Below are 13,628 nucleotides of genomic sequence, written 5' to 3'. Positions count from 1 at the left end.
GAATGTCCGATGTTCTCGACCAAATCCTGCGCCGAGACTGATGATTTTGATTGGCGATATCGTGATCGTGTTGTTGATTTGGATCTGTGTTCTTGTCGCAGTACTGCAAGGAAGTGTTCAAAAGGCTAGACGGTCACAACCCCGTGAGAACATTCATTTCAGACTGAGTGCAGACTTGTGATCCAGTCAGAGAATCAATTGTTGTAATTCAGGTCCTCTGGCATGGACAATAAAGTCAACGTCCGGCGTGTCCGTGGCTGGCGATACAACCGGCAATGTTAGCTGAGTCAGCCACATCTGCTGGTGCAACTCGAACTTTTGTCCATCGCGAACATCTCGAGCCACACCACAGCGCCCACCATGTCTCTCACATTCTTCCGACGCCTTGCGCGGCCCTCGGTCCTCTCCGCAGCCCCATTCGCCCCGGTGCGATCAACCCGACCCTCAATTGCCGCCACCGCGTTCCAGCACAGCACACCGGCTTTCGCAATCAGCCCAGCACCAGCATCTCGCGCGAACAAATGCACATTAATACAAGTCCTGCGACAAGGGCGGATAGCGCAGAAGGCGCGAAAACTCCGATCGCCACAATTGAGGGATAGGCCGGAGCTGAAGGGCGTATGTCTGAAAGTGGGAACGACGAAGCCGAAGAAACCCAACTCGGGCGAGAGGAAGATTGCGAGGGTCAGACTGAGTACGGGCAAGGTCATTACGGCCTATATCCCAGGGGAAGGTATGGAAGAGCGGCGTGGAATCAACTGGCAGAAAGACTAACCAGTGGTTAGGGCACAACGTACAGCAGCATTCAGTTGTCATGGTACGAGGTGGCCGCGCGCAAGATTGCCCTGGTGTCAAGTACCATTTGGTCAGAGGAGCGTTGGATCTGGTAAGACATACAGCGGCCAATGTCAACGGGAAAGACGATGCTAACAAGTTGTAGGGTGGTGTTGGTAGCCGGATCACCTCGCGGTCCAAGTACGGAACAAAGAAGCCCAAGACAGCGTAGGCGGAAGCTGCTGTGGAGTGTATATGATTGTACCATACCCGCATCAATGGCGTTGGAATATAGAGAACTTGGAAATGCCATGTGCAGTCACGCAAGGTGCGTGATTTGGAAACTCGCGTGAATCATGATGCTCGACCTGTTACAGCATGCCAGGAAGCCCGTTGTCATCAAGTATGCGTTGAAGGTATACGCTGCTACTTTGTCTGCAGGTTTTCAAAGTACAACAAATTGTACACCTTCGAGGTCAGCTTTGCCTAGGTATAGTTTCAGGTGTACAATTGGAGACACGAGATCATTCGTATCCGACTAGTTTTTAGCACGTGAATTCATGGTATTCATTACCATTTTAAGGAAAGACTGTGGTGTGTTTACGAAGAAGCTCGTGTGACGTGTTGTCCTCTAGCCTACTACACCCAAACGCAAACAGTCTATCCTATCTCCTCCTACATTAGTATAAGTCATCGCTCATCTCATTGGAGTAGGTTTCGTGTGCTGGGTACAACTTATCTAACAAGCTCCATACCTCGGAGGTGGAGCGGAGGCTTACCCATGCAGGTAGCTGCAGCCCGCACGCTCGGGTCGCGTCATCCCCACGCTTCACACGGCCAACTTGCGGACCAAGCTACCACCCACCTTCAAGCACTCCCATAACGCTTGACACAACTGTTGCTGCGGATTGTGTCTACTTCACAGCTACCATGTTTCCAGTCGAATAACTGCCTAATCCCTTCGACGTTTCACGTAGTTCTGGTTATACTCGGATCCGCAGTCGTCCGCAATGGAGACTCCCGGCGCGTTTGCCAACGCGACTTCCTTCTTGCCGTCGCCGGCGGACTTGCTCATGGCACTGCCGCGTCTGTTCTCCAAAGCCAGCTCTCTTGGCGACATGATGCGCTCGGGCGGAAGCGTTATCGCGGAGCCGACAGCCAACTTGACTAACAGCACCATGACAACTGCAACCCCTGGCTTTGTGCAGGAATCCATTGCTGCTGCGGCTTCGGCGGCTGCAGCACCTGAGGGCGACATGACAGTATGGCAGGCCTTGAGGAATGTAGCTGCCTGGTTCAGCTACATCACTTCCAAATGGGCCATCGCAACCTTCGCGATCGTAAGCCTAAACTCATGGACTTTGCACTTTTCGTACTAAATACATGCTCGCAGGCAATCATCCTCAACAGAACTCACTTCTATGGAAATAGTCGCGTTCCGCTATCCTTCGACCGCCTTTACCTCCGTTTCGCTCTCTACATCATGCCCCTGGTTCTGTTCCTCTACCAAGCACAGAGCATCCTACGAGCCATACGATGCCAAACCTCGCCAGGGTGGTCGACAATGCAATATGGAGCGGACGAACGGCAGCTGGACACAGACTTTGGCGGCGAAGGCGGTTATCTGTGGCAAGTGGCATCGGCGGTGCTCTTCTGGGAAACCACCGAGGACTCATGCCGAGCTGCAAACATGCTACCCATGGATCCATCAGGCACGCGGTCCTCTGGGTCACTAGCGCTTCTATGGCCCATGTTTGTGACCCTCGGTTTTGGTCAGTTTGTCGATACCCTGGCGTGCGCCCTGCAGGGAAGACGTCCAATCCAGGAAGTCGGAATGACCATATTTGAACATTCGCTCGCATTTGCAGAGGCAGAGGCAGTGGTGACGAAGCCGCTGGCGGTCGATTCCACACGCTTCTTCAAACCAAAGTCGGTCTTCACCCCAGACGGCACCTCCCTCATGATTCCAAGGTCGAAGCTTTCCAGGATGGCCAACGTGCCGCCAGAAGTGTTGTTGATATCTCTCATCTCTAGTGTAAGCCACTTCATAAGCAACCTCTTAGCAATTGCTGGGGTGCGCTCGAGATGGCGATTAGTGACGACCACAATGTGTGGGCTAGCATACATGTCAGCTTTCGCCTGGAGTTGTGTCCGTCTCACTAGGATGGTCACTGATCCAGATCACTATGTGGGCATCTTGAGATTTCCCACTGTCTGCATCATTGGATTCATCCCACACCTGCTGATACTCGTGGGCATTGCAGTGTGCGCACTAATCTACCTCTTGGCTTTTCTTGTCACCGTAATATCCCCGCCTGCAGGACGCACCGAAAATCTGACATTGGGAGAGAGGTTCTCTTTGGCCTATGGTAATCTACATGCCAACATTCATCTATCCTCGATCACGCCCCTGACCATCAACTGGCACGAAGACTTCTACACCACTATACTCAAGGTAGGTTATGTCATTCTGACCTCGGCGAGTGAAGCCGTGTTCCTTAACGAGGGAACTAGAGTCAATGTCCATGCAATGACCTGGCTTGAAAAGCAGAGATTACAGGAACTGCTCGCTCGACGGCGAAAAACCAGAGAGATGATCACCAACATCCCATCTGAACTCAGAAACGATACATTTGCGCAGGGCGTTGAGGTGACTGACGAGCTTAGTGATGTCAGGACGGATACATCATCGTCAGGCTACGCAAGAGAGCGCAAGACGCGAGGTATAACCTCTGCAGATTCTTCTAATGCCATGGGACAGAATGACCCCGCGCTCCAGCAACGCAGTCGCTATCTCCAAACATACCAATTCTTCTTTCGCATATCAAAGTTGATCGTCCTCAGCCTTGCAAAGATCACAGACTGGGCATTGGCCAAGGTGGGGATCAGCTACCGGCCTAGATGGCTACGACGTACTGTGGGACTTGTTGATGACGATGGAAAGATGTATGCTTCAGCAGCTGGCATAGGCCGATACCAAAACCAAACTACATCAGCAAAAGAGCCATGGCTTACCATGGATGACCGGTCCCGAGTCCGTCAGAATCGAGAATTCGACGTGGAGTCGTTCGCAAAGGAGAGGCTCCGACAGAGTGGCTTCTACTCTCAACCAGATGCCGAGGACTCAGAGGATCGTCTCGACGACTATCTGTACTCCTGGTGGCGCAACGGCAGTCTCTGGAACGAGGTTGATAACAGCCGGGACTATGTTGTTCCACAAGACGACGACACTACGAGCGTCGTATCCTATGCTACCACGACAGACAACGATGAATGGTCAGACGTTGACGATGGCCAAAGGACGCCTACACGCGATACATACCAGCGGAGTCGGGAAGAAACACCCTTGGCTGACGATGCAATGGATTTCTCCCGTCTTTCTCAACTCCTCGACCCAAAGACCAGGGAGGACCGAGAGGAAGCCAAGCTGCTGTCACGCCATCTCCAGAGCTCCAACATCATGACACGCTCGCAGTACCGCAGGGCTATGGAGCGCGAAGAAGCTAAGATCCTAACAACATCACGCTACAAAATGGGTGATAGTGTCAGCATGTCTGCAGAAGAAGAGGAGCAGCTTCTGGAAGACCTCATCCTCAGTCGCCGGAGCGCGGCTGCACCGCAGGGCGCGAGCAATGCTGGGAGCTGGGACACGGGAGCAGAGGGCATGGGCTCGGAGGGACCACAGTGTGTGGTTTGTCAGATGTCGCCAAGGACTGTGCTGGTATGGCCGTGTGGGTGTTTGAGCTTGTGCGATGATTGCCGGGTGGGATTGGCGTCGAAAAACTATACTGCGTGTGTATGCTGCAGGACGAACGTGGCCGCATACTCACGGCTGTATGTGCCTTGATTATGACTGTTGACCGGTTGGCGTTTTGTTCTTGGCTGTATGTATAGATGATTCACACAAAGAAGCCCGTTTCTTCTTAGTTCTGCCCTAAGCACTAATTGATCCTAAAGGCATACATTATGACCTTTCTGTTAACGTTGACCTCAAAATTGCGTAGCTTTTGCGAGTAGGAAAGAGACAACAAGCTCCTGTGACGGTGCCTCTTTCTTTCGGAACTTATCGGAATGGACCAACTAACAAGATACTAAGCGGTACTCGTGACGTTTCTACGTGCCAGATGCGAAGGTAATAGTGGGTCTGTTGATGCGATTTGCCAGTGCCATCTCTGTTGCTACCCCACGTTCGCAGCTTCCATCTCGGAGTGGCGATCGTCATATCAGTCACTGCATTTCTTATCTTGGCAACCCCAAACCGAGTCATCAACTTCACCCCCAAACTCACCTCGCACCAACACTACGAAACCATACATCCTCGCGAACGCATCCATTCACTTTGACTGAGCACTGCCATCCAGCTCGGTCGACTGCCCTCATCCACGAACCATTTCCACAATTTTATGCAGCCAGAGCCTACAAACGTATCACAAAACGTTTCCCACGTACAGACCTTTCCCGACCCCGCCACCGCATCCCAGCATGGACAGCACCGCAGCGATGACTTGCAGGACTCTCTGCAGCCTCACTCGGGTGAGCTGTGGGGTGACACGGGAACACCGCCCGATGCGACGCGTCCAGACAAGGCCAACAATGGAATCGTCGATACCGTGCAACCAGACGGACTGAAGCGCATCGCGTCCCCCTCGCCGCCACCGAGGGATAGAATCACTGAATACGAGAATGCGCTGAAGATTTCACCACGGAAACCTGCTGATGGGCCCCTGTTTGAGATTATTAAGAGTAACAAGAAGCCTAGCGACAAGAACTCTCCTATCTCGAAGCTGCCAAATGGTGTGTACAACGCGAGACTGACAGTGCTTAACATTTGGACACGAGCTGACATTGCACAGAGGTCCTGATTCACGCCATTGCCCACCTGTCGCCGAACGACCTTGCTGCCGTTTCCCTTGTCTCTCGCCGTTTCCATGATGCAGTCACCACCCCACACGCCTGGCAGGTGGCTTTTGGTCGCTATTTTCCCGGCCCCCTTTCGCTCGAAGACGCCGCGTTCCGCTCAGCTCTTGAGGGCGATGGCTTGGTCGTGCGGTCAGAAAAGAGACGCTTCACTAGGCTTACGGCATTGGCTTCGTGGAGGAGCGAGTACATTCTACGCACCAGACTCTTGCGGTCGCTCGTTAGAGGCAAGCCTGTGCAGGTTCCCTCAACACCATCCCGCGCTGCTCAGATGCAGACAGTCACCCCAATGATAACCTACGATGCCAAGACGTATACCATCATAAACCACTTGCAGGCCACGTTTGGGTCTGGTCTGAATAAGAAGATGCCGCGTTTCATTCATGGTGCAGACGATATTGGCATGGTCACCAGCAGCGATCCGACGACGGGTAAAGTCGATCCGTGGGGACAAAGCGACCCCCACTTCTACGGTCAATTTTCAGAACGCTTTCCTGGTGTCGCTGAGTGGGGACTGGGCTCCGGAGATGTTGTCGGACGGCCCAACGTCATGGACATATCGCAGCCGTATGGCATGATCTATGGCCAGGGCTGTCCAGAAGGCTCGTGTTACTATCGTTCCCTTGAGGAGATGCGCGGTCGCTTCATAGCCGAACCCAGCGATTTCAGTATGCCAGAAGTCGGTATACCGAAGCTAGGTATCGACGGTGGTGCCATCTGCAGTGTCTGGATCGCCAAGTCGAGCACAATCCCCACGCTCTCGGAGGGTTTGGTTGGGATGATGATGGGCTCTGCAGCTGGTGTCGTCAGTGCCTGCAGTATTGGTACAGATGGTCTCCGTACATCTCGCGTACAGCGTGGCGAGCTGACTGCGCGCTGGGTTCTTAGTCCAGGCGTACCCATCATCGCCATCGCCGTAGACGAGCAATACTCAGCCAAGCGCTATGCTCAGAACCGCATTTGGGCGGTCGCTTTGAACGCTCTCGGCGAGATCTTCTACTTGACCAAATTTCCAACCCGCAGCCAGGCCCCAAAGGATGACATTGAGCAATACTCAGAATACCTGGGCTGGCTTACTGGTCGCAGCGTGTACTGGAACCTGGTAGAGCCTAGCCGGCGCACTGCACGACCAGATCCATACAGCGACGCTGATGTTGACGGCAGCTACTCGCCCCGAACATCGTGGGATGGCATGTGCTTGAGCAAGGAGCAAATCACCGCCGAGACCAGGGAGATACAACAGTTCCTTCGCAAGGAACCCAAGCATTTCCGAAAGACGTGCCTTGGATGGGATATGCGTCGAAGACTTGAGGTCGACTTTGCTGGCGATGACGGCAACCACGCTGGAGAGGCCATGGTCGTCTTCGAATGCGGGCTTGAAGAAGGAGACGTTGCGGACGTCAGACGTTTCACTCGATGCAAGACTGACCAAGAAAAAAGTACAACTACCTCGAGTCGTATCATGACGCCTCAGCCTGCGCCGACTACATCCCTGTTCGGCGGTCCAGGCACAGGAACTCTAGATTCCTCTTCTCTTCGTCAGCGCAGTTCTTCGTACATGTCGACTACGAGTTCGCCAGAACGAGCAAGCCTGTCCGAAGAAGAATGGAGGTGTTCAAAACTCACTTTCGGTGGCTTCAAGAGCACCCAGCTTACCACTACCACTTTAGACGTCTCTACTTTCGCCACTCTAACCCTGTCTGAAGATCCCGCGCTCGGTTTCTCAACTTCTTCCACTGCGTCTTCGCCCTACGCTTCCCCAATGTCAGTTGCAAGTCAGCCTGCATCTCCCTCTGACATTCCTGGTCAGCGCGCGAGATTCGTGGCTGCTGGCACCAAGTCTGGTGTAGTGCTGCTTTGGGATATCCGGGCGCCCACATCGCGCTCGTCCGAGTATACAAACAACATCGACCCTCTTCGGATCATCTACACCGACTCACCAGAGATATCATGCTTGGCTGTCACCTCTCTTTATCTCGTAGCAGGCGGAAATGACGGCCTGGTACAGGCATGGGACCCGCTGGCTTCGAGTATGTCACCTATCACAACACTTCACTCTCGACATGCTTCGCGTGCTCGGAGACAACTCGTACAGGCACAAGCCTCTGTCCAAGGAGTCGGTATCAACATGTTCGCTGCCGGTGCCGTCTGTCTGGACCCTGATCCGACTGTCTTGCGAGGTGCAGTATCGCTTGGTAATCAGCTTCGGTTCTGGAGTTACAGCTCATCTGCCGCCGATCAGTACAGAAGCAGCAAACGTAGACTTCGAAGAGCTGAACGCGGAAGTAATACTGCTGAGCGCTTTGCTGGCACGGGCAGAGTTAACTTGAAGAACTACATCGCCAACGAGCATTCTGAGCTGGAGCGTGACAGGCAAGAACGTCAAAAGCAGGCCGAGCGCTTGGCTGGTCGTTTTGGTACGGAGCTATTGAGCGAGGACGAAGCTTTGGCATACGCCGCGATGCTTTCCCAGGAGACTATGGAGGCGGAGGAGTTGCGCCGCATCGAGCGCGAGAGTAGTGCCTTCAGCAGTGAGACTGTAACGCCAGAGCCGAGCATTCAAGCTCAGCCTTCGTCGCCTGCCGTCAAGGATGATGAAGAGCTGGATGCTGACATTGCTGAAGCTATTCGCCTCTCTCTTAATGAGAGCTCTGGTGCTGACATGTATGAACCCGCCACTACGCCGCCTTCCGCGTTCGACATTCCAATCAAGTATGCCAAAGGCAAAAAGTCTCTGCCGTCACGTTCTCAGGGCAGCACCCCCAGAAAAGACAGGACCACTGCTGGATCGAGCAACGAGAGCGAGATGTCGGATTTGGAGTTTGCCATGCAGTTGAGTCTTGCTGAAGAGCAGAGCAGGAAGGATGCCGAAGACGCTTTTCCACCGCTTAGTCCAGCGGCTGGCAGCAAGGGCAAGGGGAGGATGTGGTAATGTGGACGGCCATCTAACTGGCCTTCTTGGGCGTTTTTGTCTTATTTCTTCCAGCCTTCCTGATTCTTGACTGCTGGATTTCTTCACTTCATCGCTCGGCAAGCACATCACCAGTGTCGCTTTGTCGTGCTTCGTTAAACCTCGAAACGGGTTGATCTTTTGTGCATTTGCGCTTATTCCGACATGTTTATCGTTTGTAGTACGAAGAAGTTCATCTCTAACCGATTTATCCAAAGGTAGACACAGTTACTTTTCTACTCAAAATGTAACAGTCCTGCGTAATCTTCCAAAATAGGTTTTGCGCTTGTAGGTAGATCTCGTAAGAATGACTTTCTCGTAGATAGCTTGGTAATTTTGTTCCACATGCTCAAAATAGTCCTGGCATCCGTCCCTGATCAGTACGACTCGACTTTATTGGCACTTGTCTGTTTCTTCATTGTCCGCTCTCAATGCGGTTAGCTGGGCGCCTTACCGCTCATACCCCTGACTTTTTGTAGGCTGCCACCACGATGTGCTGTCCGTCTCCAACGAAGTATAAACGCAGTAGCTTCGGGTAGTATTTGTTCGTAAGAGTTGGGAGCCTGCAAAGTGATCTCGACTCAACGGCACCGGAGTGTTTTGTCCAACAACAGTGAAGGGTCCTTGGGATACACTTTTCTGTGAAACCCTCAGCGTGCTGCATCCACGTTTGGGAGACCAGGTGGACGGGCTTCGAGAGCCTTTCGTCTAAGTTTTGATACGCTCGACAACTACGATACCAGTCTCACAGGAGCGCGGAACTTGCTCCACATCAACCCCAGAGATGGCTGGGCTATCAATCACATCAGCGTTACTGTCCCCTATCAATAAGCTTCGCGGAAAGTCAAATCCATACCAGAAATCCGGTAATGCCAACAGAACGTCTCATCCCTCAGATACACCCACCAGCGATGACCTTCTCGCTGAAGCACGTCAAGCGGCTGGTCGTGATCCTGTGACTGGACAACGAACTCCGGGCCCCGCAAGCAAGAAAGCGAAGAAGCAAAAAATGTCCTTGGAACAAGAGCAGCAGGCCGCAGAAGAACAGAAAGCGGCATTCCTTGCTTGGGCAGCAAAACATCCACAGGCGGCTGGACGACCGTACGAGAGTTATGAGGCTTTTGTGCGGGAGATGGTAGCGAAGCGGACAGGGAATGTTGCGCCTAGTGGTCGGACGGAATACTATGCGCCTCAGCAGACGGTGGAGGAATACTACTCGACGGGTGTGAGATATTAGACTGTTGGCATGAACCGAATTTCTTTATCTATACTTCGGCGGCGTATGGTTTCCTCAACGGCGCAAATGAAATGTAAGGATGTGTTCTGTTGTAGGCAACGAGCTGGGAGCAAACGAAACTGCCCAATGTAGTCGTAGGTAAACACGACACGCGATGAGCGACTTGATCTTACCTTCCTCAGCTCCGTCCACTCTTATTTCATCATTCACTGCTGCAAGACAACCCGCACTGTCCTGCGACTCTCCCACGTCCCTCTCACGTCTCTTTCAACAAATCGTCATCATGGGTTCAGTGATGCTACAGCACCTCCCCTCCGCGTGGCACGTCGATCAGGCCATTGTACGTTCCTCCTTGCTCACTCCGTGCCGGCCGCTCACAATACGTAGCTCAGTGAAGAGGCCCGCATAGTGTGCCTCCGTTTCGGAAACGACTACACACCCGAATGTATGGAGATGGACGAGATGCTATACAAGATTGTTGATGCAGTCAAAGACTGGGTTGCCATCTACGTCGTTGATAACCAGGCGAGTTCCCTTCCCTCACCTGTGCTGTTGTCCCTCGCCTGTCCATGCTGATGTTACAACAGCAAGTCCCAGACTTCAACGCCATGTACGAGATCTACGATCCCTGCACTGTCATGTTCTTTTGGCGCAACAAGCACATGCAAGTCGATTTTGGCACGGGCAACAACAACAAGATCAACTTTCCTATTGGCACGAAGCAGGAGTTGATTGACATCTTAGAAGCCGTGTATAGGGGAGCGAGCAAGGGAAAGGGGCTTGTTGTCAGTCCGAGGGACTATTCAACCAAATGGGCGTACTAGTCTGGACTTTGGGGTATGAGAGAAAACACGAGATATCAGTCAGGGGAGACTACAATCCGAGGTAGGAAGACACAAAGCATATTCCGACTGATCCAGAGCACACAAGTCGAGGAAAGCAAGAGTGGTGATGAGTACTTTTCCAACTTGGTCTATCAAACGGCATCCTTGCCATCTATTACCCACAGCAAAGCAAATAGGCCTGGGCAGTCGCCAGAGATTTTACGCAAGCCAACCAACGCCATGCCTGTTATGTAGTAACCCCGCAAGAAGAGCAGATGTAGCAGTATCAATCCTCGCTATGAACAAAGCAAAACAACGCCAGAAAGGTATGCACCGCCCTAGCAAGAAACGTTAACAAGCACCACTAATGCTTGGAGGAAAACAAATGCAACTTCTTCTTCTTCTTTTCCTTGCCCTCCTTCTCTTCCTTGCCAGGCTTCGTGCTGCTCTGCGAGGACGAAGGGCTGTGTTTTTGTGGCTGGCCGTTGAGATTAATGGCGCCCATGGCGGCGGTCGGGGGCTTTGGACCAGCGACTCTGGGACCGGACGGTAGGCCTCCAGGCATAGGGGGCTTGGTGCCAGCAGGGGGCGGCGCAGGCTTTGGCGGCTCAGGCTTTTCGAACAGATGCGCTGGAGCTTTCGGTTGTGGTTGGTCGATGGGTAAGCGCAGGTTGCGGCGGTTCTGACTGAGATCGCCAACTTGGCGGAGAAAGAGCTGCGGCTTCATCATGTGCGATGTGACGAGGAAGACGTCTCTCGAGGTCTTATTTGAAACGTCGTAGCAGGCGCGGGCTTCGGAATAGGTTGCGCCACCAGCTACGAACACGATGACTCGCTGACGGGGCTCTGCACTTGCGAGCCGCGACTTGGCCCATGTCGGCTTTGCAGAGCGCAGTGACGCAGGCGCAGCATTCTCTTGTGCCATGCTCGCGGCATCGTCGGGCGACATCTTTGTGAAGGGAAAGACATCCTGCGGCAGGCTGCCGCGGACATGCTCTTCTAGCATATCCTGCAACGCGGGATTGAACCTGGACAAGCCGTAATCCTCAGCATTTGGTGGCGGGGCTGGCTTAGGCGGGAAAAGCGGTGGCGGAGCGTCTCTTTTCTCTTTGAGCTGTCTGGCGACTCGCGCTCCAAGGAGGTCAAGGTTGCGAACGACTTCGCCGTCAGTGGGCGGCAGCTGTGCGTGGAAGAGGAGCTTCTGGAGGTCGGCTGGTAGGATCCCATTCTTAAAGAGAACGTATAGCGCGACAAGTCGTAGCCGGTCAGCTGGCGTTATCTCTTCATCGTCCAGGGTGCGCACAATCTGGTCAGTCATGTTCTTGGGCTTCCGGTAGTCTTCATCAAGGCCAGTAGCCAGGCACTGCAAAGGTTAGCAACGGTGCGAGCCTACGGTCAGTGCGACTTACCTGCTCGACGGAAGCCAGATCCGGGAGCTTGTGCTTCTGGAATATCTCCATGCACTTCTGCGCCATGGTGAGATGAAGAGAGTAGGCTTCCTTCATCTCCTGGAACTGCGGCAGTCCAGCGATCATGTCCTTGATTGCATTCAGTCCATTCATGCCGGCGGCGTTCTGGGCATCCTGGTTGGTGAAATGGGGGTTGTCGGCGATGAACTTTTGGAAATCGCTGATCAGCTTGTCGAGAGTGTCCTTCATGTGTCGGTGGCGGTTCTCGACCCATATCTTGTCCTTGTCGGATATCTCCATGTCCTTTTCCTCGGCCGCGGGATCCTCCTCGTTGACGATGGTGCGGTACGTCACCTTGTCGCTGTCCTGTATCGGCAGCAGATCCATGGCCATTGCTTGGTATGTGAACTCGTGGAGGAAGGGAGCCATGAGGTCCATGGATCGATCGGTGATGTAGAGGGCACCGCGGGGCCGGTTTGACTGTGGGGGAAAGTCTTGGTTGAACTGGGCGTACATGTCGAGCTTATCCTGGACGAAGCGGGCAAGATGTGAGCACAAGACGCTGGCCTCGTGGGTTGGGGCCCGCGGTCGGTAGTAGCGGATAATGGGGTATTCGCCCAGTGCGACGCAGATGCCAGTTATCTGGGCTGTTAGCGGAGGTGGCTTGGGGAGGAGAGGCGCCTACTCTTTCAGCAATGTCCTCCATGTGTCGCACTACGAGGTTGTTGCACTCGGGGTGGTAGAGGATGGGGAAGCTCCAGGGGTCTTTGAAGGTGATGAGGTGCGACTCCTGGGGGTGGAAGTCGAGGTGCACCGTACGGAAGCTCCGAATCTGTTCGCGTGCCATCTGCGACCGGTCTATGCGCTCCTTGAGGTGTGGTGGCAGCAACGTGGTCCATATCAAAAAGAAGCCCCGGTATCTGCGCTGGTCGAACTCGGCCATCATGCAGTCGACTATGTGCGGCTTGGGTGTGATGATGTATATGGCGTCCATGTCGCGTATCGTCTGCCGCCGGTCTTCGATGCGCTCGATGTCTGCGAGGTCAGAAAGTGGCGCTCCGGCAGGGTTCAGCGTCGCATACTTGTAATGTTGAGGTTGAGGATGTCATCTTCCTTGACCACGTTGTTGATCAGCTTCTGACTGTCCTCGTCCACGATGAGTATCTTCCACTGTGCAGCAGTCGTTAGCCATGTACGAGCGTCGGCCAGGGGTTGCATACGTCGCCGCGGGTGGTCTGCTTGATCGAGTTGAGAATGACTGTGTGTGCTGTCAGCAGCCGTCTCTTCTGTGTACCCAAGGTCGCCGCATACGCTCTCGTTGGATGTCTATCATGGACGCCATGTTGGCGGGGTAGGGCAGCCAATGCCGGCGAGGGAGAATAAGCCGGTGGAGAGTGCAGCTGTGTCGCAGCAGAGGGCCGAGGGTGCGTGTTCAGCGGCACTGGGTGGACGCGGCGGGCGTGGTGCTGGGCTGGGCGGTGGTGGTGGTGTGGGGAGCGCGTCGCAGCTAGAGAGGT

General features: G+C 53.8%; 5 protein-coding genes across 5 annotated transcripts; 4 read left to right on the top strand and 1 right to left on the bottom strand.

Moving 5' to 3' along the window:
* Positions 1-14: 14 nt before the first annotated feature.
* CC77DRAFT_1020591 (ribosomal protein S12) lies at positions 15-1,327 on the top strand. Its single transcript, XM_018525075.1, has 3 exons — positions 15-733; positions 786-886; positions 941-1,327. The coding sequence occupies exons 1-3, from the start codon at positions 361-363 to the stop codon at positions 1,004-1,006; spliced, it is 540 nt and encodes a 179-aa protein (XP_018385468.1). The 5' UTR covers positions 15-360; the 3' UTR covers positions 1,007-1,327.
* A 457-nt stretch (positions 1,328-1,784) lies between these two features.
* CC77DRAFT_1061521 (hypothetical protein) lies at positions 1,785-8,623 on the top strand (the record flags this gene model as incomplete). The annotated part of the gene is made up of 4 exons (XM_018528443.1): positions 1,785-2,114; positions 2,168-4,465; positions 5,136-5,568; positions 5,628-8,623. The coding sequence occupies 4 exons, from the start codon at positions 1,785-1,787 to the stop codon at positions 8,621-8,623; spliced, it is 6,057 nt and encodes a 2,018-aa protein (XP_018385467.1).
* A 511-nt stretch (positions 8,624-9,134) lies between these two features.
* Positions 9,135-10,042, top strand: CC77DRAFT_1020588 (hypothetical protein). The gene has a single exon (XM_018525074.1). The coding sequence runs from the start codon at positions 9,426-9,428 to the stop codon at positions 9,876-9,878; it is 453 nt and encodes a 150-aa protein (XP_018385466.1). The 5' UTR covers positions 9,135-9,425; the 3' UTR covers positions 9,879-10,042.
* Positions 10,043-10,079: 37 nt separating this feature from the next.
* On the top strand, positions 10,080-10,790 carry CC77DRAFT_92840 (thioredoxin-like protein-like protein 4A). The gene is made up of 3 exons (XM_018534050.1): positions 10,080-10,218; positions 10,266-10,403; positions 10,466-10,790. Exons 1-3 carry the CDS (start codon positions 10,162-10,164, stop codon positions 10,700-10,702), a joined length of 432 nt encoding a protein of 143 aa, XP_018385465.1. The 5' UTR covers positions 10,080-10,161; the 3' UTR covers positions 10,703-10,790.
* Positions 10,660-13,624, bottom strand: CC77DRAFT_1020587 (Sec1-like protein). Its single transcript, XM_018525073.1, has 6 exons — positions 13,423-13,624; positions 13,332-13,369; positions 13,194-13,281; positions 12,797-13,146; positions 12,112-12,753; positions 10,660-12,065 (listed from the first exon to the last, which is right to left on the bottom strand). Exons 1-6 carry the CDS (start codon positions 13,451-13,453, stop codon positions 11,067-11,069), a joined length of 2,148 nt encoding a protein of 715 aa, XP_018385464.1. The 5' UTR covers positions 13,454-13,624; the 3' UTR covers positions 10,660-11,066.
* Positions 13,625-13,628: the final 4 nt, after the last annotated feature.

This window comes from Alternaria alternata (genome assembly GCF_001642055.1).
Source record: "Alternaria alternata strain SRC1lrK2f unplaced genomic scaffold CC77scaffold_11, whole genome shotgun sequence".
Lineage (NCBI taxonomy): Eukaryota > Fungi > Ascomycota > Dothideomycetes > Pleosporales > Pleosporaceae > Alternaria > Alternaria alternata.
Note: the sequence above shows the minus strand (reverse complement) of the source record. Positions and strands in the feature narration are given on the sequence as shown.

Excerpts from the sequence above, each read along its gene's own strand:
- CC77DRAFT_1020591 (XM_018525075.1), top strand. The coding sequence starts at position 361 with ATGTCTCTCACATTCTTCCGACGCCTTGCGCGGCCCTCGGTCCTCTCC. Across the intron at positions 734-785 it reads GGCCTATATCCCAGGGGAAG|GGCACAACGTACAGCAGCAT; the intron begins GTATGGAAGAGC and ends ACCAGTGGTTAG. Across the intron at positions 887-940 it reads TCAGAGGAGCGTTGGATCTG|GGTGGTGTTGGTAGCCGGAT; the intron begins GTAAGACATACA and ends AACAAGTTGTAG.
- CC77DRAFT_1020588 (XM_018525074.1), top strand. The coding sequence starts at position 9,426 with ATGGCTGGGCTATCAATCACATCAGCGTTACTGTCCCCTATCAATAAG.
- CC77DRAFT_92840 (XM_018534050.1), top strand. The coding sequence starts at position 10,162 with ATGGGTTCAGTGATGCTACAGCACCTCCCCTCCGCGTGGCACGTCGAT. Across the intron at positions 10,219-10,265 it reads GGCACGTCGATCAGGCCATT|CTCAGTGAAGAGGCCCGCAT; the intron begins GTACGTTCCTCC and ends CACAATACGTAG. Across the intron at positions 10,404-10,465 it reads TCTACGTCGTTGATAACCAG|CAAGTCCCAGACTTCAACGC; the intron begins GCGAGTTCCCTT and ends ATGTTACAACAG.
- CC77DRAFT_1020587 (XM_018525073.1), bottom strand. The coding sequence starts at position 13,453 with ATGGCGTCCATGATAGACATCCAACGAGAGC. Across the intron at positions 13,370-13,422 it reads GATAGACATCCAACGAGAGC|TCATTCTCAACTCGATCAAG; the intron begins GTATGCGGCGAC and ends CAGCACACACAG. Across the intron at positions 13,282-13,331 it reads AGCAGACCACCCGCGGCGAC|TGGAAGATACTCATCGTGGA; the intron begins GTATGCAACCCC and ends ACTGCTGCACAG.